Genomic DNA, 24,936 nt, shown 5'->3' on the forward strand with positions numbered 1-24,936 from the left:
TCACTATTTTACAACTCTGCAAGTTATAGAAAACTAATGCTAATGCAAATTATTGTCTACAGAAATGCAAATAAATTTTGTCTTGAGAAGGAACAATTGATTATTGCCCTGTGTATACTGACCAATTTTGTATCTATTTATAAATTCATCCCAGTCTTTGTGACTGTTGATATATGTATGTGTCCTTTGATTTTTTTTCTTTGAACTGGTTTAACAGCTTACTGTTCTCTCATTAATTAATTAAATAGAATAATTGACACATTTATATTTCTATGAATGTTATGATTCAACCTTTAAAAATATTATCCTTTAACGCATACATACTGTGTTCTCCGAAGTATTTGTTTTCATGGATTTATCTAAATATATTTCTGACTCCAATTGTGCTTATAGCTTAAAGCTTTGCTGCTTGGACCAGCAAACTTCCAGAGTAAATATAGTCTACTGTTCACAGTTCTTAGGTTGTGCAATACATTTTATCATTCAAGTATTCCAAACCAAGGTCTAAAAATCCTAATTCTCATTCTTTAGAAGAATTTGTAACTAGTTAGTCATCTCCCATAACATCATTCTTTTTCTTTCTCTCTTGCACTGAGAGTTGCTATAGCAGAGAGGTGAAGAGTGATGATTCTGGAGCCAGACTGCCTGGACTTGAATACCAGTTTAGTCTCTAGCTGGTTATATGTCCTTAACCTCTTTGTGTGTCAATTTTCTCATAAGTAAAATGACAATGTATGTAAAGTGTTGGTATATATAAAATGTTTAGAAGAATGACAATTAATATTATTTTAATATACTAAAATCATCATGGATAGGAAGAAACAATAAAACCATATATATACAAATATGTATATTCTTCAATTTTCTGACCAAAACTTTTTAAGTGCTTCTGGTCTTTTGTAATGGTATCATTTATCTCCAGGCAAATCTGTAAGTGTGGCAGGTTGCTAACTTTTAGCATTTTCTCTCTTAAGTTCCAAATAAATGCCCTAGGAAGATAGACACTTCCTGACTGACCATATCAATCTAACATATTTGTTTTCTCCATATTCTTTCCCAAAAGGAAATCAGCAACTCTTTCTTCCCAGGGCAAGCAGCAGATTTTCTTGCATCCAGTGGAGCTTGGGGACCATCATTATTATGTGGGACTTCTCCAGAAGATTTAATTTCTGTCAGTAAGACAAGATTTCTTATTATGTATCTCCATGGCTATTTTTGTCTTAAATTCCTCCTTGCCTCTCATTATGCTTGGAGTTTTGCAAGCATAATACAAGCATTATGCAAAGTATAGTTGTAGTTTCTTCAGGTTTGGATCCAGTCTCCTTGAAAAGACCTTTACACTTATTTAGTAATCACAGAGGGGCAAGATTTATCTTTCCTTTTTTCCTTCCATGTGTCACACACCCCTACTCTCTGTTCTCTTGAATCAGGTTTCTCACTCAAATATGAAACTTCAGGGATTCCTATTTATCTTTCAGTTAGTATAAGGAAGTCTTTTCAGCTCTTTGATGAGACACTACATACTGAGAATTATTAGTCAAGATGCTTTTTGGTTGCAGACAACAGTTTACCCATCTCTATCTCTAATTAGCTTTTTCAAAGTAACGTATTGGCTCAGGTAACTGAAAAGTCAAGAGGCGGGTATAGTTCAACAGGGGCTGGAGTAAGTGGTCGAAAAATGTGACAGGACCGAGTACCTCTCTTTCTCTCCCATTTCTTAGGAATGCTTCTTTCCAGTTGGCTCCATTATTGGCAGGCATTACTTTCATGGTTCCAAGATAGGAATTCTTTGAGTTGTATATTTCCTCATTCACATTCAATAGGAAACAGAGAGTCTATGTTCCTAGTCATTCAAATAAAATCTAAGAGATGAGACCCACTTGCTCCTATTGACCTGAATTATGTGTTCCTTGAACTAAAAACTGTGGTTATGTGAAATAGATATGCTGATTATACTAAGCCACCTACCCTGGAGGATTAGTCAATCTCACCCAAACTATATGACTGGGAAATGCAGTGTAGTGTTAGAAAGAGGGATGGGAAATGGCTGCTGGAGAGGCAACTAACAAATATCCATTATGAGAAGCACTTCTCAAGCCTCCTTATTTCCTGAAAAAGCAAGTTGATCAGTTTGGCAATAACCGGTATTCAGATCACTAGGAGCTAACTATTGAAGAGTTATTCAAATCATTTTCTGTGTAATAATACAAAACTCAGAATATGATAACTTAAAAGCTCGGTTATGAATACAAAACTTCCAAATATTTTAGTTTGAAAACCAGGATAATTATTGTAGTTGCTGTGGCTGCTTTATAATATGAGAATACAAAAGACAGTTTGGTATACTTTGGAATGTTTATAAGTTACAGCAAAGCTATAGCTGGAGAATTCAGTTGTCAACTGGAATTCATTAATAATTTTATTAATCAATATTTACATTTTCTACTTGGCCTTTGACTCAGCTAAGTTTGTTTCCAACCAGGCATGGCTTGTTGAATATAAGCATTAAAGTCATCATTGGGTAGTTTAGCTCCTAAGGGTCGACTGATACTAGTTTTCCTCCCTGCATCCCCCTGAAACCCTGGGTGTTTTTTCTTCCTAAGGATTAAAAACAAAATTACACTTATTACTTATTTTTCTTTTTCCTTCTCATTTTATATTCATATCAGGGACTGAGGTTTCTTTTGCAGCCATGGTCTAAATTGTCACTGCTTATTCAGCTATACTTATCAGTTTAATCTTTCCTAGCCTGACACTTTTTACAAAGTATCATTCAGCCAATGACTGAAAGAAGTGATAAACACCCTTAAAAGTTTCTATATGAAGATCAGTAATATCAGAATTTGTACAAAGACTCAACTTTCTAAATGGTTGTAATGAGAACATAGTGAAAGAAAAGAAAAAAAGATGCAAAATCATAAGGAAAAAAAGCAAGATTAATACAAATTAAATATTATCTTGACCAATCTGTTTGGATATTAAAACTTAATGTGATCCTCTTAAGGGATTATCTTAATTAAGCTAGGCAATTTATTTTAAGGTATGTGATGAAATTACTAAAGAAAAAGATAACTTCTGAGCAATGAATTTCTTGAAAGTCATGTGATGAAAGTTCATTGCCACATACTACAAAATCTTAATGATGTTAGAGTACTTTAGGTACAGGAGAAACTCTATTAAATTCCTTGATGGAAGATAGTCAGTGGCACTTACACTTTCCCAAAAAAGCACTAGTGAAGGTCTTTCAGAGTAAAACACATCTTCCGTCATATGCTATAGCCTACCTCCAAGGATAGGAGGTAGGCTGTATGCTTGCAAAATCATTAATGCAAAAGCCTCTTGTCTTACCGGTTCCTCTGCACTGCCTGTTGCATCATGGGAATAACTGATGAGACCAGGGATGGGCTGCTCACCGTGTGCCATGATAACAGCAGGACTGGTGTAGAATGGATGCTTCTAATGCACAACACATAACAACTATGAATATAGTGACAGGAAAACATGAAACTATACAAGCAAAATGACTGGAAAGGAAAAAGGGTGAAAACAAATGGAACAATGGAATGTCAAAAATTTTCAAATGAAGAATGACAAAATTAGCTTAGATTTCAAATGGTACAAGCTTTTTTTAAGATTGAAACTGATGGTACTTTTAACTCTTTTAATTAAGAGTAAAAGAAAGAGAACATACGATGATTTAATAATGTATTTCATCAATCATTTCCATAAAAACAGAACAAACCTCACACACAACAATTACTTACTAGCCTTAAGTGAGGACTTAATGGATCACTGAATGGATCTGGAGACAGAATAATCCCATCTTCAGTGAAAGAACCACCTACTTGTTGTCTGAATGGACACTTCCAAAGGATCTCTATGATCCTTTCCAATATATACATTGTCAAAAAAATCCTCTCATGCTATGCTCACACCCAAAGTATCTGGATGAGCCATAAAGTTTAAAAATCACTTCATATAGTGATTAGATTTTCAATCTTTACACTCTCAATGAACAATCATTACTCCCAGAAGTGATATGCTACTGTCTGAAGATTTTAAAGTGTACAAGGTGGGTTATACTAGATATGGATAATAATATAAATCATGTTCTGTGACTTTAAGATGATAACTAAATTTACTGAAGTATTTCATGGTACTATATTTACTCCCAGAATTGTTCAAAGAGAACTTGTAACACTTTGATGCTCTTTTTATAATATTTATTACTTTATTAAATTAAAAACATGAATATCTTACATCCATTTCTTCTCTTTATGACTGGAGTAATTTGTGTCCAATAGTTAAATAAGTGCTACTTAACTGCTGAAAAGTCTTGTCTTTAAAAAAAATATTTATTAATCTTCCTCAGCTAATTTCTTGAACCACCTTAGGTATCTTACCTTCAGTTTGGTGCTCCTCTAAGTATTTGTGAATATTTGATGTTCTGAATACATGAACATTGTATATTTACTATGATCACAAAAATGACATCTTCAAAGAGTTCTTAAATGTCACATTGTTTATCATTGGAGCTATTACTTCAGTAGATAACAGCAGAATTTTTAATGCCTCAGAACTCAGAATAAAACTTCAATGCTTTCAAGAACTCTACATAATGGAGGGAATATAGCTGTGGAGTGTCATGAATATCCCCGTTCTTTTTAAAGGATGCCCTGAAGTGGTACTTAACTTATGGAAGAATGGGATGGAAAGAGAGATGAAATCAATACATTTACCTGTGGGTCCTTTAGATCTCTGGGTCTCTCTCAGCAGACTTACCTTGGCCGCAATGGCTGCTGCAGTTATATGTGATGAAGAACTATCTTCTGTTGAAGCAACACCACTGTCTTTCTTCTCTTCTTCCTCTTCTTCACATTGAACCCCTTTGTCTTCTGTCTGTTTATGGGGGCTAGTTGTGGGAGGAGGGGAAAGAGGTGGTGGTGGGGAAGGTAAATCTTCAAGTTCATCATGCACTTCTTTTACTTTTACAATGGCATCACGTAAAAGGTCAATGGCATGAGGTAGGGCTGGCAGTATGAACTGAAAGCATTCCTGTATGCAAGAGGAAGAAAAAAAATGAAGATAAAGCATTTTTATAGGCATACAAAATGGCAGCAATCAAATGTGTTTGTGATTTTGGATTTGTGATTTTCTCTCCATCTGTCTTAAGGAAGAATCATATTTAATGTATTGTCTTTGCAATGCAAAATATGAAGTAAGAGTGGTATATATTACGGTATTCTCCATAAGCTGAAGAACTACACTATATAAGCACACATCACATTTTTTTTTTTTAAGTAAAATTTCTATACAACTTTAGGGTTTAAAGATACATTATGAGAGAGCAGGTAAGAATTTTTACCTTTCTGGTTAGAGAAGGATACTAGAACTAACAAACCAATTGAGTACTGAACTATTTTATTCAGAGAGATAAGTTCTGACTACAGTCATAATGTACAGCTAGACACCATTGTACAATATGTAAAAATAGGTATAAGTTTGTACAGCATAAAAGTCAATATAGTCTCTTGGTTTCTTGTTTTTAGGGGGCAGTGAAGGAAAGTACAGCATTTATTGCAGGGTGCCAAGCAAGGAGAACAGGCAGCTAATGCTCAAAATATATCCATTATTACCTATATTGTATCACCAAAAGAAAATAGGTGAGAATTTTAAAATCAGAACATAAGGCCAGATATGTTTGGGGAATATGTTTGAGCAGAGGTCTTTCTCTTTTACATTTACAGTAACTTACCTTAAATTCTAATATGTAAAGAAATATTTTACAATTTATGGACTACCTGGAAGGTATCTAATCTTTTAACCTACTGGAAAAAATTGTATAGTGAAGAATTTAACTTTAATCAAAGAGAGGTCTGGTCTTTACTCTTAGTTTTTGGGAGGTGATCTCTAGTTCCTTGTTATGTCATGCCTGATAAGAGTGTCTCTGTTTGCCTGGGGGCTTTGGCCACTGCACAGTCTAACAATGTGGTTTACTATGAGGGCTTTGGGAAACACTGTATCAGTTTTGCCTCTGGAAAGAACTGGGAATGGCTGACTAAAGGTCAACCATGTGGGCAATACGTGATCAAATCCTAATAAAAACTCTGAACACCAAAGGCAAAGGAGAATGTACATAGTTACCAATACTCTGTGTATACTGTCTTATATTGTGGCTAAGAGGAGGTGATGCTTCCATGATTCCATGGAAGAGGATGACCAGAAGTTCCCTGTTTGGTACCTCTCTTAGACTCTGCCATATGTGCTTCTTTCCTTGGCTGATTTCAACCTGTATTCTTTCCCTGTAATACAACATACCCATAAGTATAACAGCTTTCAGTGAGTTCTGTGAGTCCTTCTTGTGAATTATTAAAAGTGAGGGTGATTTTAGAGATCCCCTCAATTGCAATTGGTGTCAGAAATGAGGGCAGTCTTATGGAGTGCTCCAACTTTGTAGCTGGCTAACTTCTGCAGTTGGTCAAAACTCCTTACAGTTGGTGTTAAGAAGTGGGATTTGATAGAAAGACCCTGACTCACTGAAACTTGTGATCTGGGAAGAGGAAGGAAGAGAGGGTGGTGGATAACGAATCTTTAGAGCCTAGATGAACACAGGGTCACCCACAGTATGGAACTGCAGCTGTACTGTAGTTAGTTACTGGAGATAAAATTAGCAATGAAGTTTTAAAATGAAAGATCTAACTCCTAAGGAGTTATGTCAAAGCACAAGAAATGCAAAATGATAAAAAACAAAGTAAACACACAATTTCTTGGTTAATGGTATCTGTACCAGCTAAAACAAAAGTAATGGAGAATGTTGGGGTGGATCCTGAGGCTGGGCCAAGTTTGGATTCTGAATGGTCTGACATATAGCTGCTAGCCTCAGAGCTGCTTCCCAAGGAAAAATTTATGTTGAAGCAATAAACAGTAAATAAAGTTGGACTGATTCATAAGAAAATGGGGAAAAAGAAACAAGAGATTCAAGGGACTTGTCCTAGCAGGGTGGAAATATTTAAATGGTTATTAAGAAATGTATGAAAAAAGTGGGCATTGATGGGGACAAAACAGAGGTCTTAAAGAAGCACTGCTGTGGGCTGAATAGACAGACTGGAGACCCTGCTGGTCTCCTAACATTAAGGGGTCCTAAACAAATCTCTATTTACCCTGGTTTGGAGCAATTAAAAAAGCTAGGAAGCAAAGAAACCTTACCTTTAATCACCTTAAGTGATGGACCCATAATCTAATCAATATAAGGTCTGACAAAAGGGTATGGATCCCTTGACCCAACCCAGGCCTTAAACTCCAAGGCCATATGCACACAAATGGCTAAAATCATCAGGAGACAGAGAAGAGACTTTTCTGGAACTCCTTGACATGGGAGCTTCATGTACTGTGATTCTACAACCTGTTGAGATCCTAATGGGGGAGGGGGTACAGTTAGAATGGGAAGATATAGGAATGCAATAGTTGATGGGATTAAGGTGAATGTTTGGATAAGAATCAGAATGTTTGGAAAGTGCACTTCATGTGAAGTGGTGAATCTCCTTTACCTGAATGTATTATGGGCATGGATGTTGTGTCTGACTGGAGAATTCGTCCTCTACCTCATATTGTAAAACAGCAGGCATGTAAATCCACTCTTCCACCAATATAATTGGACATGCTAAATGGGCCCACACAGTTCATTAATTTGCTGTACAAAAGCCCTGTGTGGAGTGCAGACTGGGCTTATAGCAAAAACTTCTGAGTGCCACCCAACAACAACTGCTGGGATTTTGGACCAGAAAATTTCCATTTGAGAGACAATTACTACTTGCTATTTGACTTTAACTGAGACTGCCTTTATAACTAAAGGACACAAAATAATCCTAAAGCCTGAAATATCCAAAAGGTCTTGGGTAATTTCAGAGAAAAGCTCTAATGGGGATGGCAATGCCCAGGAGAGTTCCATAATAGAATGGAAATGTTGCATATAGAATCATGCTACCAGGAGAATGCAAGGAGGTACTCACGAGCAGGCAGCCTCTTTTCACCTAGGGCTGACTTCGGAACCACCTGAGGAGCTGCTGGATCCTATGGCCACTTGGGCCACTTGGGCGGTGCCCTATAAACAGCTTTCTATTGATCAACAAAGAGCTGCTTGGTTTATGGATGGCAATTCCAAGGTGAAGGGACAGCATCCTGTTTGGAAGGCCGCCACTCTGATTGAAGAAGGTAAAAACAAATCAGCTCGATGGGCTGAACTACATGTTTGCACCTATGTTTGGGTTTTTACTGAGTCACGGGAAGTGTCCAAATGGCCTGGCCGTATGGTCAGGCAGATGGGCAATGGAAAACTGGTCTATTAAAGGAATACCTGTATGGGACATGGCCCTGTGGAAATCACTCTGGGAACGTAAGGGGTATATTAAAGTAGATTATGTTAATGCCCACAAGAAGAATTCCCTTCCAGAACTGGAAGTTGATTGGTACTGGCGAGCAGATATCCTGGTGTACTTGCTTGAGATGGCCACCTGGGTCCATAAAGTGAGTGGACACTGGAGGTCTGTAGCAATGCAGAGATGGGCTGAATCTAGATATATTCCTCTTACACTCTGAGACACAAAATGCCAATAAGAACTGTTTTGTCTGCTAAAAAGAGAGACACAGAGGCAGAGGGCTATGCAGCAAATTCCACAGGGGAAAAGTCCTACACATAGCTGTCATGTTGGACTGATGCTTTTAGTCCCTGGAGGCTACAAATGGGTCCTAACAGGTATAGACACTTACTCTGGTATGAGCTTTGCTTATCCCAGAGTAGATGCAAATGTTCAACGTACTATAAAAGGACCAGAAAAGAAGATATTGTATCAATGACCATGGAGGCACATTTCTTCAGACCAAGGAACACTTTCATCCTCAGAGCAAAAATATGATAGAAAATTGAAATGGGCAATTGAAATATTTGTTGTCTAAAATGTGAGGAGATAAAGTCATGAAGCCTTCATTAGTGTGTGATCACACTGAACAATAGGGAGGCTAAGTGAGAGTTCCTTCTAGACAGATTCCTCTACTTTTCTGGGAAGAGGGGATGGCAAAGGATGCTTGTACAACTATACTTTTCTCTTTACGGTTAACCTTTTTCGTTTTTCCCCACGTCACCTCAACTTTCTTCTTTTCTACCTGATGCAATGGTCCTAGGACCAGGGCTGCAACTGTGGGTGCCAGAAGCAGGGATGATTCTTAAGCCCAAACCGTAACTATACTTTTAAATCTTTATGTCAGAATTCCTAAGGGCCTGATGGTGTAGACTATGTCTTACTCCATCTGGTCAAATTGGGCTTGACAGTAAATGCAGTTATATTGCCTGGTGTTTCAGACTGCCTACTAGCTCGGTACCTATGTAACCTTAACCTTATCTTATATGAATGAAATGGACTGAGTGGGAAGTATTTGCTAAACTAGTATTACTAATGGCAATCTGGGCCAGCCCAGTGGCCAAACCAACGGTCTCATTCAAAGATGTTCAAAGGAAATGTCTGAGTATAAATGGAAAGAAGGAGGAATGGCAGTTAAAGGTAAAGGAATGAGTAAATGCGTTATGCAACAAGGGAAATCCAGTATTACCTTGGTGTCTCAAAAGAAGCTTAGAACAAAGACGATATTGTTTCTTGGCTCAGCTGTAGCAGATGCCAGAAAGGGAAAAGCCATATGTTGCTGAGACTACTCCTGCTTTTGGAACCTGACAAGTCTGTAAACCTGAGGAACATTGCTCTGGGACATGTTTTGATCATATGATATGATGACGACTAGGATAACTGTTAATGTCTGTGTAGGACTCCAGTAATGTGCCAGTATCTTTTGACTCTTATTTTTCAGGTTATATTTACTAATATACTGTGATATGTTATAATACAGGCATTGTTAATAAGATTATAATGCTGATATTGATAGTGATATATACTGGGAATGTGAATTAAAGCCTCCTCAATACGCAATACCAATGGGAAATGATTGGCCTGAGCAAGAGAGCTAATTTCTATGGTAAATAGCTGTGAGAATGTATCATAGGGCACAAATAATAGTAGATCAAGATGGAAAATTAGTAAATGAGTACAAAAATATGAAAATTTGTATAATGGCTTTAGAGGATGAATTACATGTTTCTCTAAATTTATTCCTATCCCACTCTGGCTCCTCCAAATCTTAGGCATATTCACACTGCTACTGATGTTGTGTCTATAATATACATGCTATACTAAATACAGATGGCCAGCCATACAAATATGATTGTTTTGTTGTAAGAAAGCCTTGGCCAGAGGCCAGGGGGTAGCTTGTGTAATACAGAATTAACCTTACCCAAAGAGAGTCTGGCCTTTGCCCTCAGTTACTGGGAAATGAAAGGAGTGTCTTTGTTTGTCTGGAAACTCTGGCCGCCAGACAGTCTAACTGTGATTTATGATGGGGGCTTTGGGAAATGTGGTATCAATTTTGCCTTTGGAAAGTGTTGGAGACTACAGGTATATGGGCAGTATATGATGTGCCTCAATAAAAACTCCAGATGCTAAGGGCTTAGAGCTTCCCTGATAAGCAATAATCCCTGTGCTGTTACACACTGATGCCCGGAGAGCAATGTGTTCATGATTCCACAGGAAGAAGATATTAGAAGCTCTCCATTTGGTACCTCTCCTTTATTCTGTCTTATGTACTCCTTCCCTTGGTTGATTTTAATCTGTATCCTTTCCCTGTAATAAACCATAACCATGAGTATACCACCTTTCAATGAGTTCTCTGAATCCATCTTGTGAATTACTGAAACTGAGGGTGGTTTGGGGAAGGCATTGAACTGCAATTGGTGTCAGAAGTGAGGGTAGTCTTGTGGAGTGCTCCAACTTTTTGTTTGCCTCTCACAGTGGCCAAAATTTCTTACACTAAACCATATAAATCTCAAGATAGCTTACCTGAGATCCTTTCTTGCTACCTGGCAAGTTAATTATCAGAGTTTTCCCTCTGATTCCACATACAGGCCTGGAAGGAAAGAGAAACCTGATGAATACTAAATTAGAATGATAGTTGGTTTAAATACATTCAACAACAAAGATCAATCATTGTACTTTATATGTGAACAACTGTTTTAGGAATAAAGTTGTTATAGCTAAAGATTCACCAATTGTTATACAAATTGGGCACTCACTCTGGCTGAGATTTTTATAATAATGGTTAGTGCAGGGGATTTGAAAAATGCACTGAACATGAAATCAGAATAAATTAGCCACTTTAAAGAAATACTGGCCAAATTATCTTCTTCCTCTAACTTCAACTTTTTCATATCTCTTACAGTTCTAAGAATTCAATGAGATAGCATATTAAAAATGACTAGTAGAGTAATATCTATGTTCAAAAGTCTAACACATAAGGCACTCATGAGTTGAGTGAGATGTTTAAACTCTTGCTTCTCAGGAAGTCTATAAGTTTTAAAGTAAGACAGGTCTCTCATAAATCAACAGCATTGGGGAGAGTTTAGAGAGCTCAGCTGTTAACTGATTCATTGATAATGTGTCAATTTAAAGTAGAAAGGTCTTTCAGAGATCATTGTAAATTTTCAGGCCACTTTTAAACCAAGTGGTTAGATAAGAAACATAAATAGTGGAAAAGCATGGGAAACTGGAATAAAGAGTTGAAGGCCTATGGGCTTCCCTGGTGGCGCAGTGGATGAGAATTTGCCTGCTAATGCAGGGGACACAGGTTCGAGCCCTGGTCTGGGAGGATCCCACATGCTGCGGAGCAACTGGGCCCGTGAGCCACAACTACTGAGCCTGCACGTCTGGAGTCTGTGCTCTGCAACACAAGAGGCCGCGATAATGAGAGGCCCATGCACCGCAATGAAGAGTGGCCCCCGCTTGCCACAACTAGAGAAAGCCCTCGCACAGAGACGAAGACCCAACACAGCAAAAATAAATAAATTAATTAATAAACTCCTACCCCCAACATCTTAAAAAAAAAAAAAAGAGTTGAAGGCCTAGATTTCATGAGAGTTCAAATCATGCTCTTCCAATAATTGGCTGTGTTACTTTGACCTGGTAATGATATCATTTCCATCATTTGAAAACAAAAGGACTAGATTAGATTAGTCTATTTCTAAAATTTCACAACTTAGATTGTAAGCCACATAAGAATCTTTTCCTAAAACTTCTGATTGAGTTTCTTCTTTAATTACTTTAACTCTTTGAAATAACCTAAAATTGTCTTTTATTTTATTGTTTTTTTCTTGTCCTATTCACAAAGTGTTCATAGCTATTTAAAACTTTCCATACGCTTTTCTTTTTAATTGAGATATAGTTGACAAATAACATTGTATTAGTTTTAGGTATACAACATAATTATTTGATACGTGTATACTTTGTGAAATGATTATCACGATAAGTTAATATCCATCACCACACACAGTACAATTTTTTTCTTGTGACGAGAACTCTTACAATCTACTCTCTTAGAAACTTTCAACTGTACGATACAATATTATTAACTATAATCAACATGCTGTACATTACATCCCCAGGATTTATATGTGGAAATTTGTGCCTTTCAACCACCTTCACGCATTTTACCCACGCAGCAACCCCTGCTTCTGGCAACCACCAATCTGTTCTCTGTATCTATGAGTTGATTATTTTTAGATTGCATATGTAAGTGAGATCACATAGTATTTGTCTTTCTCTGACCTATTTTACTTAGCACAATGGACTCAAAGTCCATTCATGTTGTCACAAGTAGCAAGATTTTCTTATTTTTATGACTGAATAATGTTCTATAGCATATATATACCTCATTTCCTTTATCCATTTACCCATCAATGGATACTTAGTTGGTTTCCATGTCCTGGCTATTGTAAATAATGCTGCAGTAAAGATGGAGGTGCAGATATCTTTTTGAGATAGGGATTCTGTTTGCTTTGGATAAATACCCAAAGGTCGAATTGCTGGATCATATGACAGTTCTATTTTTAATGTATTTAGGAACCTCCATACTTTTTTCCACAGTGGCTGCACTAATGTACACTGCCACCAACAGTGTATGAGGGTTCCCTTTTCTGCATCTCCTCTCCAACACTTGTTATTGTTTTTAATAACAGCCATTCTAATGGGTGTGAGATGATATCTCATTGTGGTTTTGAGTTGCTTTTCCTGAATTAGTGATGTTGAACATCTTCTGATGTGCCTGTTGGCCATCTGTATGTCTTCTTTGGAAAAATGTCTATTCAGATCCTCTGCCCATTTTTTAATTAAAAAAAATTGTTGTTTATAGTTTTGAATATTAACCACTTATGGATACATGATTTGCATATATCTTCTGCCATTTGGTAGGGTTTCTTTTCATTTTGTTGATGGTTTCTTTTGCTGTGTAGAATTTTTTAGTTTGATGTAGTCCCATTTGTTTAATTTTGTTTTTGTTTCCTTTGCCTGAGGATACATATCCAGAAAGAGACTGCTAAGACTGATGTGAAAAGTATACTGCCTACGTTTTCTTCTAGGTGTTTTATGGTTTCTGGTTTTACATTCAAGTCTTTAATCCACTTTGAGTTAATTTTTGTGTATGGTGTAAGATAGGGTCTAGTTTCATTCTTTTGCATGTGCTATCCAGTTTTCCCAACACAATTTATTGAAGAAACTGTCCTTTCTCCATTGTATGTTCTTTGCTCCTTTGTTGTAAATTAATTGTCCATATATGTATGGGTTTATTTCTGGGCTCTCAATTGTGTTCCATTGATTTATGTCTGTTTTTCTGCCAGTACCATGCTGTTTTGATTATTATTGTTTTGTAGTATAATTTGAAATCAGGGAGTGTAATACCTCCACTTTGATCATTTTTCTCAAGATTGCTTTGGCTATCCAGGGTCTTCTGCAATTCTATATAAATTGTAGGATTTTTGTTCTATTTCTATCAAAAATGTCATTGGTATTTTGATGGGGACTTCACTGAATCCATAGGTTGCTTTAGGTAATGTGGATATTTTAACAATGTTAATTTTTGTAACATGAGCATGGACTATCTTTCCATTTCTTTGTGTCTTATTCAATTTCTTTCAACAATGTCTTATAGTTTTCACTTCTTTGGATTAATTTACTACTAGGTATTTTATTTTTTTTGTTTTGATTGTAAAAGGAAATGTTTCCTTAAGTTCTCTTTATGCTAGTTCATTCTTAGTGTACAGAAATGCAACAGATTTTTGCATGCTGATTTTGTATCCTACAACTTTACTGCATTCATTTATTATTTCTAATAGTTTTTCTGTAGAATCTTTAGGGTTTTCTATATATAAAATCATGTTATCCACAAATAGTGACAGTTTTACTTCTTCCTTTCCAATCTGGATTTTTCTTACCTAATTGCTCTAGCTAGGACTTCAGTACTATGTTGAGTAAGAGTGGCAAGGTGGCAAGAGTAGGTATCCTTCTCTTGTTCTAAATGTTAGAGAAAAAATTTTCAGTTTTTCACCATTCAGTATGATGTTAGCTGTGGGTTTGTCACATATGGCTTTTATTATGTTGATGTATGCTCCTTCATTTTATTGAGTTTTCTTTTTAAATCATAAATGGGTGTTGACTCTTGTCATATGCTGTTTTTTGGGCATCTGTTGATATATCATGATTTTTGTCCTTCATGTTTGTTAATGTGTTGTATCATGTTGATTGATTTGTGGATACTGAACCATCCTTACATCCCTGGAATAAAGCCCATTTGATCATGGTGTATGATCCTTTTAATGTATTGCTGTATTCAGTTTGCTAATGTCTTGTTGAGAATTTTTACATCTATGTCTGTCAGACATACTGGCCTGTAATTTTCTTTTCTGTGTGTTGTTCTTGTCTGGTTTTGGTATTAGGGTAATGTTGGCCTCATAAAAAGAGTTATGAAGTGTTCCCTTCTCTTCTAGTTTTTGGAAGTGTTTGAGAAGAATTGGTATTAAGTCTTTAAATGTTTGGTAGAATTCAGCAATTAAGTTGTCTGGTCCTGGATGTGTTCCTTAGGAGGTTTTTGATTACTGTTTCCATCTCCCTACTAGTGATTGATATATTCAGATTTTCTATTTCACATGATTCAGTCTTGGAAGAATGTGTGATTCTAAGAATTGATCCAGTTCTTCTAGGTTGTCCAATTTGTTGATACATAGCTTTTCACAGTATTCTCTTATGATCCTTTGTATTTCTGTGATATTGGCTGTAATTTTTCCTTGTTTCTGATTTTATTTATCTACACCTTCTCTTTTTTCTTAGTGAGTCTAGCTAAAGGTTTGTCAATTTTGTTTATCTCTTTAAAGAAACAGTTTCATTGACTTTTTTTCCATTGCCTTTTTTAGTCTCTATTTCATTTATTTCTGCTCTGATTTTTATTTTCTTCCTTATATTGATTTTAGACTTTGTTCTTTCCCCCCACCCTAGTTTCTTTAGGTGTAATGTTAGACTGTTTATTTGAGATATTTCTTGTTTCTTAAGGTAGGCCTTATTGCTATAAACATTCCTGTAAGTACTGCTTTTGCTACATCCTACAGATTTTGATATGTTGCATTTTCATTTTATTTGTGTTCAGGTATTTTTTGATTTCTCCTTTTGATTTCATTGACCCAATAGTTGTTCAGTAGCATGTTGTTTAATCTCCACATATTTGTGATTTTTCCAGCTTTCTTCTTGTATTGATAGTTGATCATGCCATGGCGGTGGAAAAGATGCGTGATATGATTTCAATATTTAAATTCATTGTGACTTTTGTGTTCCAACATATGGTATATTCTTGAAAATGTTCCATGTGCATTTAAGAAGAATATGTAGTCTGCTGCATTTGGATGAAATGATCTGTATAAATATCTTAAGTCCACTGTTTCATTTAAGGACTATGTTTCCTTTTTGACTTCATGTTTGAATGATATATACATTTCTCTGAGAATTCTTCAATTTCTTTCATCAATGTTTTATAGTTTTCAGTGTACAAGTCTTTCAATTTCTTAAATTTATTCCTAGGTATTTTATTCTTTTTGATGCAATTGTAAATGGGATTGTTTTCTTAATTTCTCTTCCTGATAATTTATTAGTGCATAGAAATGTAACTGATTTTTATATATTGATTTTGTACTCTGAAACTTTACTAAATTTATTAGTTTTCACTTTTTTTTGTCTTGGTGAAGTCCGTAGAGTATACTATATATAATATCATGTCATCTGCAAAGAAAGACATTTTACTTCTTCCTTTCTGATTTGGGTGACTTATTTCTTTTCCTTCTCTAATTGCTCTGGCTAGGACTTCCATTACTATCTTGGATAAAAGTGGCAAGAGTGGCTGTCCGTGTCTTGTTCCTAATCTTAGAGGAAAAGTTTTCAGTTTTTTCACCATTGAGTATGTTAGTTGTGGGCTTGTCACATATGGCCTTTATTACATTGAGGTATGTTCCCTCTATACCCACTTTGCTGAGAATTCTCATCACAAATGGATGTTCAATTTTCTCAAATTTTTTTCTGCATCTATGGAGATGATCGTATGATTTTTACCCATCATTCTGTTACTGTGGTCTATCATACTCACTGATCTGTGGATGTTGGGAATTTTTCCATATCTCTAGGCTGTCCAGTTTGTTGGTGTATAATTGTACATAGCAGTCTCTTTGTACACAGTAGATTCTTTGTATTTTTGTGGTATCAGTTGTAACGTCTCCTCTTTCATTTCTAATTTTATTTATCTGAGTCCTCTTTTTTCTTGATGAGTCTAAGCTAAAGCCTTGTCTATCTTGTTTATCTTTTCAAAGAACCAGGTCTTCATTTCATTGATCATTTCTATTGTCTTTTTAGTCTCTATGTCATTTAAGAAAAATAATACATTTATTTATTTTTGGCTGCATTGGGTCTTCGTTGCTGTGCGTGGGCTTTCTGTAGTTGCGGTGAGCGGGGGCTACGCTTGATTGCAGTGTGCAGGCTTCTCATTGCAGTGGCTTCTCTTGTTGCAGAGCATGGGCCCTAGGCACACAGACTCAGTAGTTGCGGTGAGTGGGCTCAGCAGTTGTGGCTCACGGGCTCTAGGGTACAGGCTCAGTAGTTGTGGCACACAGGCTTACTTGCTCCACGGCGTGTGGGATCCTCCTGGATCAGGGATCAAACCTGTGTCCCCTGCATTGGCAGACAGATTCTTAACCACTGGTGCCACCAGGGAAGTCCCTATTATTATTATTTTTTTACTCTGGTCTTTGTTATTTCCTTCCTTCAACTACAGGCTTAGTTCTGTTTTATTTTTTAAAAATTCTTTGGAGTGTAACGTTAGGCTGTTTCTTTAAGCTCTTTCTTCTTTCTTAATGTAGGAAATGATTGCTCTGAACTTCCCTCTTAGAACTGCTTTTGCTGCATAAGTTTTGGTATGTTGTATTTCCATTTTCATGTGTCTCAAGATATTTTTTGATTTCTCTTTTGATTTCTCCTTTGACCCACTGGTTGTTTAGTAGCATTTTGTTGAATCTCCATATATTTGTGGATTTTCCAATTTTCTTCTTGTAATTGACTTCTAGTTTCATACTATTGTAGTCAGAAAAGATGATTGATATGATTTTAATCTTCTTAAATTTCAAGATTTGTATTGTGGCTTAACATGTGATCTATTCTGGAGAATGTTCTATGTGCATTTGAGAAGAATGAGTATTCTCTTGCTTTCCATTTGATCTAAAGTGTCATTTAAGTCCAGTGTTTCCTTACTGATTTTCTGTCTGGATGATCTATCCACTGATGAAAGCGGAGTATTGAAATCTCCAATTATTGTATTTACTGTCTATTTCTCACTTAAGGTATGTTAATACTTGCTTTATATACTTTATATTCATAGGTGCTCCTATGTTGGGTGCATAAATATTTACAAACGTTATATCCTCTGGTTGGATTGATCCCTTTATTATTATACAGTGACCTTCTTTGTCTCTTATATAGTCTTTTGCTTAAGTTTATTTTGTCTCATACAATTATAGCTATCCCAGCTTTCTTTTGTTTTTTATTTGCATGGAATATCTTTTTCCATCCTTTTACTTTCAATGTGTATGTATCCTTATGTGAGAAGTTAGGCAGCATATAGTGGGGTGCTTTTTTTAAAAAAAAATTCATTCAGCTACTGTACATTTTGATTGGAAAATTTATTCATTTACATTTAAAGTAATTATTGATAAGTATGCACTTATTGCCATTTTGTTAACTATTTTCTTGCTGTTTCACAATTCCTTTGTTTCTTTCTCTTGCTTTGTGATTTTTTTGGTAGTAGTATGCTTAGATTCCTTTTTGTTTATCTTTTGTGTATCTACCATAGGTTTTTGCTATGTGGTTACCATTAAGCTTATGTAAAACATCTTTTATTTATAAGTCTATTTTAAGCTGATAACAACTTTTATTTATGTCTATTTTAAGCTTATAACAACTTAAGTTCAAACACATTCTAAAGCTCTACAGTTTTACTCTTGCTGTGTTTAATGCTTTTGATGTTGCAATCTGCATCTTTTTGAGTATTACTAAACAAATTATTGTAGTTATAGTTACTTTTACTACTTTAACCCTTCACACTAGATAAGTCGTCAATCCACAGCCATTACAAGAGTAGATTATTCTAAACTGAACTATGTATTTACCTTTACCAGTGAGGTTTACATTTTCATATGCTTTCCTGTTAGCACTCTTTCATTTCAGCTAAAGAAGTCCCTTTAACTTTTCTTGTAAGGCCAATCTAGTGGTGCTGAACTCTTTTAGCTTTTGCGTGACTGGAAATTCTTCACCTTTCCTTTAATACTGAAGGACAACTTTCTTGGGTAAAGTATTCTTGATAGACAATTTTTTCACTTCACCACTTTAAATACATCATGTCACTCCCTTCTAGCCTGAAAAGTTTCTGCTAAAGAAGCTACTGAAGGTATTATGGAAGTTTCCTTATATATAAAACATTGTTTTTCTTTCTTGCTTTTAAGATTCTCTCCTTGTCTTTACAATTTTTGACAATGTAATTGCAATATGTCTTTGTGTGGGTGGGTCTCTTTGGATTCATGTTTACTGAAACTCTCTGGGCTTCCTGGATCTGGATGTCTGTTTCCCAGGTTAGGGACATTTTCAGCCATTAATTATTCCTTTAAATAGGTTTCTGTCCCTTCCTCTTTTCTCTCTGGAATTCACAGAAATGTTAATATTATTCTGCTTGATGTTGTCCTGTAAGCCCTGTAAGCTATCTTCACTCTTTTTCTTTCTGTTCCTCTTTCTGGATGAGTTCCATTGCCCTGTCTTCAAGTTCCTCAATCCCTGCTTCTGCATTATCTAGTGCTGTTGAACCCTTGTACTGAAATTTTCAGTTCAGTTATTGTATTCTTCAGGTTTGTGACTTCTGTTTGGCACTTTCTTATATTCTCTCTTTGTTGAAATTCTTACTTTGTACGCGCATTGTTCTCCTGACCTTGGTGAGCACGTTTATGGCCATTATTTTGAACTTTTTTTCAGGTAAACCATTTATCTCTGTTTCATTAAGGTCTTTTTTTGAGGTTTTGTCTTTTAGGTACAGATTGATACATGCCTCTGGGATCTTTGTAATTTTATGAAGCAAGTTCATTCTAACTGTGCTTATGTCATTTCTTTTTCTAAGTATAGTGGCCATAAATTTATCCTTACTTAGAATGATGTTGGGTCTATCTACATTTTTAATTTATCAAGTATTACAAAACATGGAATATATTTTCCAAGAATATAACTATTTTCCAAGGATGTTTCCAAGAATGTTCCAAGTTTTATTAACTCCCTCCACCACAAGGTTAGTGACAAATTAAAATTCAGTCAATACTTTTAATTCCAACTTTTTGGTCATCAAGCCCAGTCCTGTTATGTCTCCAATAATACTTCATCTGCTCTAGGCTGATACCCAAATAGCAGTGTTAATAAAGCTATGGGTATAAACTTCTACCAGTACTGTATGTACATAATAATTATAATACCTAGACCACTATTTCTGTATGTGTTATGTGTGATATAATTAAAAGCCTTAGTATATAGCCATGAGAAATTATATCTGTTTTTTCCCCCCTCAATCTCTTTGGCCTTTTATTTTGCCAAAAATATGAGACAAGACTTAACAAAAATTCTTTGTTAGTTCCCTGTTCTCTTTGAGTGTTTAAAAATTAATTTTGAGGGCTTCCCTGGTGGTGCAGTGGTTGAGAGTCCACCTGCCGATGCAGGGGACAGAGGTTCGTGCCCTGGTCCAGGAAGATCCCACATGCCACGGAGCGGCTGGGCCCGTGAGCCATGGCCGCTGAGCCTGCGCATCCGGAGCCTGTGGCCTGTGCTCCGCAACGGGAGAGGCCACAACAGTGAGAGGCCCGCATACCACACACACACAAAAAAATTAATTTTGAGATGTGTTTTTTCATTTCTAGAACGTCCAGAGTTATTGTAAGAAGAAAGTACTTTTCACTTATATAAACCTTTTTGGTTAATGAAGTATTTTTACAAACACTATTTTACTTAATAGTTTTCAAAAACATAAGCACCATATTCTTAGCATATTCCAAAACTTATTAAATGACCTGCAGTAAGTATTATGGGATAAATGCAACCCAATTCCTTAAGGAGTTTACAAATATTAATACAGATTCACAAAAGCATATAAACAACTACAAGATAGTAGGTGATGACACAAGTTATCCTAAAATACAATGAGTTCAAAATAAAAGAAATTTCTATGGGAGGGTATGAAGTATGTCTTTATGCAAGAGATAGCTCTTGAGTGATTTTATAAAGGAAAATATTTCAACAGGTAGGAAAGTGGGGGAAGGGCAAGAAAAAGAGGATAGTTTTAAGTGGAGGGGAAAAACAAGATAAAAGCACAGAGCCAAAAAAAATAGCACCAAGTACTTTCTGGGTATATTAAGTCCTTCATCTAGTGAGAGCACATTGTACTCAGAGGAGTAATGTGAGATAAGAAGTACCAGTGGGAAGATGTTGCAGTCTGAAAGATTAATAGTTTGCAATGTGTGGTCTCTGTGCCAGCAATATATGCATCATTTGGTAAATTGTTAGAAATGTAAAACGTTCCACACTGCCCTGCTCCTTTCCTCACTGCGACTGACCTACTGAATCAAAAACTATGGGGTGAGATCTACCACTTAGTATCTTACTAAGCTCTCTAGTTGATTTTGTTCCATGGCAAAGCTTGAGAACTACTGTGATAAACTATGAATTTTGGTACTACTATTTATTATCAGTGTAAACTTGCGTTAGTTACTGAGTCTCTTTAATGTAGTTTTCAAAATCTGAGTTGTTGTAGGAATTAATATAATCCTTGACATATAATGTATAGTACAGTGGATACATAATGTACAGTATGGTACTTAATGGATACTTAATAAGTACCTGGCCCTTTTTCTCTTAGAAAGTATATTGTGATTAGACACTGAAAGTCATAAATTCACGATAAAGAGCTAGAATGTATTCCTAAGGTATCAGGGACCACTGATGGATTCTGTTCAATATAATCAAGCACTACTTGAGGAATAACAGTCTAAAATAAATGGGAAGGGCATAATACAAGATACAAAGAAAAGAAAGTCTGATAATAGAAACACTAAATAAAAGTTGAATGATTCCTGGTATATGTTCTATGATGTATCTGTTTCAGTACCTCATACAGTACTTTGTTTTATCTAGAGAAATCCTACTTCCTTTTCTACTGTTTTTTCACTTTTCTTTTTTTGCAGGGAGAAAGGGGGCAACACCTGATTTTTTTTTCTTTTGCTATTAATGATATGGCAATGAGATTGAGAAGACTTGTGAAAAACTTAACATCTAACATTTAACTAGTGCTTGTTATATGTCATGTGTTTTACTGGCATTTTTACATTACACACAAAACACCCCCTCGAGGTATGTATATAATAGTATATTACCTTCTAGTTTTTTATATGTAAATATAAATTACGGCCAACTTTGACAGATATTACTTGCCTTTTAGCTCTCATTTTTAGATATTTCTATGTCTGATACAGAAGATAAATTATTTTTGTAAGCACTGTAGTTAGAATAGCAACATTTTATTCAATGAAAGTTTGAGATATATTTGCCTGAATTTATACTTACAAAATAAATCTCAGAAATTAAAAAGGAAATTAGAAATAGAATAATAGGATTTTTGTTTATTTCCTTTGAAAGAATGTTCTAGTTTTTGTCTTCTTTAAAGATATCAAATGAGGGCTTCCTGGTGGCGCAGTGGTTAAGAGTCTGCCTGCCGATGCAGGGGACGTGGGTTCGTGCCCCGGTCCAGGAAGATCCCACATGCTGCGGAGCGGCTAGGCCCGTGAGCCATGGCCGCTGGGCCTGCGCATCTGGAGTCTGTGCTCCGCAGCGGGAGAGGCCACAGCGGTGAGAGGTACGCGTACCGCAAAAAAAAAAAAAAAAAAAAAGGATATCAAATGAGAAGATGCATAAACAGCCAGAAATATTCAATATTAAATGGTAATGTAACAGTCGTTTTTTAAAAAATAAAGAATATATTTAAAAATCAGGTGAACTTGGTTAGTGCATAAACTTAAATGATAGACTGAACTGTCATTAATTTCAATATAACTCATCTAATGGAGAGCTATCAGGGGAAAAAAACAAAAAAACAAGTACTAAAGACCATGAACCTATTTGCTAATTAATTGTGGGATAATTTAACATGAATTTCTTATTTAAAAACACCTTCTAAAATATATAAAGTATGGTTATCAGAGTGAATTCATTCATTCAGTAAATATTTACTGAGTACTTAACCTGGGCAATAAGCAAACAGTGTTGCCCTAGGGGAGTTTACAGATTTATAGGAAAATATCAGTAAGTATTAAGATAGTTAACTAAGTTATAGGCACATTAATAGCTATAGGAACAACAAGAAGGGCACTTTAGTCTTAGTTGGGGGAGGGCAAGGGATGGTTAGGGAAGGCTTCTGGAAGGAAGGAAAACCTAAGCTGCTACCTGAAAAACAGGTGTTATCAGTTAGAGTGGGAAGAACATTCTAGGCAGGGGAAATGGCATGAACAAAGGACTCAGAAGCTAGAGACAGAACCTGCTGTGTGTAGTAACAATAATGAGGGTAGGTGGGTGGAATGGAGTGAATGTTTGTATCCTCCCCAAATTTATATATTGAAATCCTAACCCTCAATATGATGGTATTAGGAGTTGGGGGCTTGGGGAGGCAATTAGGTCATGAGGGTAGAGTCCTCATGAATGTGATTTAGTGCCCTAAAGAAGAGACTCCAAAGAGCACTATAGAGCACCACACCTGTCACTATGTGAGTTCTTTTCTGTATCCTCAGTAGTGTACAACCTGGAAGAGGGTTCTCATCAGAATCTGACCGTGCTGGGCCCCCTATTCTCAGACTTCTAGCCTCCAGGACTGTGAGAAATAAATTTCTGGTGTTTATAAGCCACCCAGTCTCTGGTTCTTTGTTACAGCAGCCCAAATTAAGACAGTGGGAGATGCTGCTAAATTGACAGCAGAGACAACTTACATAGGTCCTGGAAAATAATCTTAAAGAATTCAGTCTTTATCCATAGAAAAATGAGATACCACTGAAGTTTTAAGCAGAGAAATAACATACTAATATTTGTGTTTTCAAAAGATGTCTCTGGGCTGCAATGTGGAAAACTGATTGAAGAGGTGCAAAGAAAACAGAATGTTGGAATATGAGAGGTGAGTTAGGATGGTTGCAATGGTGATGAAAATAGACAGGTTATAGTTTTTAAATGACTTACAGAGACTTAGAGTCTTAATTTTTCATGACTTACAGAAACTATAATGAGACAGTAACCTTTCAATCCTAAAATATATATATTTTTGTAAATTACATAGAGAATAATTCTTTAAAATGGGACATACTTGGATGAAAACTAAGTCCTAGTCTAGATTAATACCAGAAATTTGATATTCTGTGTTAACTTGATCACAATAGGCATGGATATAAAATAATACGAAAAATACCATTTTGTTTCCCTTAAAAAGAAATTTTTATTAAGTATTAAATACATACAGTTTGTAATGTATGTATAAAATTCAGACAATAATGAAAAAAACCTACCTATGTACCTACAGTCTAGGTTAAGAAACAGACTATTATATCTTCAAAGACTCTGGGTGCTTTATCCTGATCTCAAGTCCTATTTTTCCTCAGATAACTATTTTCCTGAATTTAAAAATCATTCCCTTACTTATTTCTGTAACACCTTTATTGAGATGTGATTCACATACTATACAACTCACCCATTAAAGTGAAAAACATTATTTTTAGTGTATTTCAGAGTTGTGCAACCATCACCACAATCAATTTTAGAATATTATATTAACCCCCACCCCAGCCCCACAAAAAAAATCCCATACCTAACAGCAGTCCACATTTTCTCCCAACCCTCAGACCTGAGCAACCACTAATCTACTTTCTGTCTCTATAGATCTGTATATTCTGGACATTTCACATAAATGGAATCATATAACGTGTGGCCTTTTGAGATTAGCTTCTTTTGTTTTCAAGGTTCATCCATGTTGGAATATATGTCAGTCATAGTTAACTTAAAAAAATACTTTTGCACATAGGTTTATAGAAATATATTGTTCAGTTTAGCATGTTTTTGATATTTATACAAATGGAATCATGTGGCATATATTCTTATATAACTTGGTTTTTCTCACTCAATGATGTATTTGTGAGATTCCTCCATGTTGACATTCATTTTCACTGCTGTACAATATTCTATTGGATAAATAAAATGTGGTATAGTTATGCATTCTTCTGCTGATGGACATTTTTTGCTTCCATTTGTTGCTATTACAAAAAATCCAGCTATTAACTTTCCTTTACATTTCTCTTCGTATATATGTGCCAAGTCTTTCCCTAAGGCAGTGTTCTTCAACTTGCAGGTCAAAACTAATTAGTAGAGCAGT

The 24,936-nt window shown here is 35.7% G+C and overlaps 1 protein-coding gene across 19 annotated transcripts in view; it reads right to left on the bottom strand.

Annotated features, from left to right (window-relative positions):
* Positions 1-24,936, bottom strand: part of GPHN (gephyrin) — a 617,381-nt gene that overhangs the window by 262,673 nt on the left and 329,772 nt on the right. For 12 of the 19 annotated variants that reach the window (XR_012329944.1, XR_012329943.1, XM_073800347.1 and 9 more), the window contains 3 exons: positions 10,938-11,004; positions 4,783-5,055; positions 3,349-3,456 (listed from right to left, as the gene is read on the bottom strand). Coding sequence is in view for 17 of the 19 variants with exons in the window: in XM_073800347.1 (XP_073656448.1) it covers positions 3,349-3,456; positions 4,783-5,055; positions 10,938-11,004 (448 nt within the window). In the remaining 2 variants the exon portion in view is untranslated. The remainder of the gene's footprint in view (positions 1-3,348; positions 3,457-4,782; positions 5,056-10,937; positions 11,005-24,936) is intronic. The other 7 variants (XM_073800350.1, XM_073800351.1, XM_073800355.1 and 4 more) reach the window with 1 other exon arrangement.

This window comes from Tursiops truncatus, chromosome 2 (assembly GCF_011762595.2).
Source record: "Tursiops truncatus isolate mTurTru1 chromosome 2, mTurTru1.mat.Y, whole genome shotgun sequence".
Classification (NCBI taxonomy): domain Eukaryota; kingdom Metazoa; phylum Chordata; class Mammalia; order Artiodactyla; family Delphinidae; genus Tursiops; species Tursiops truncatus.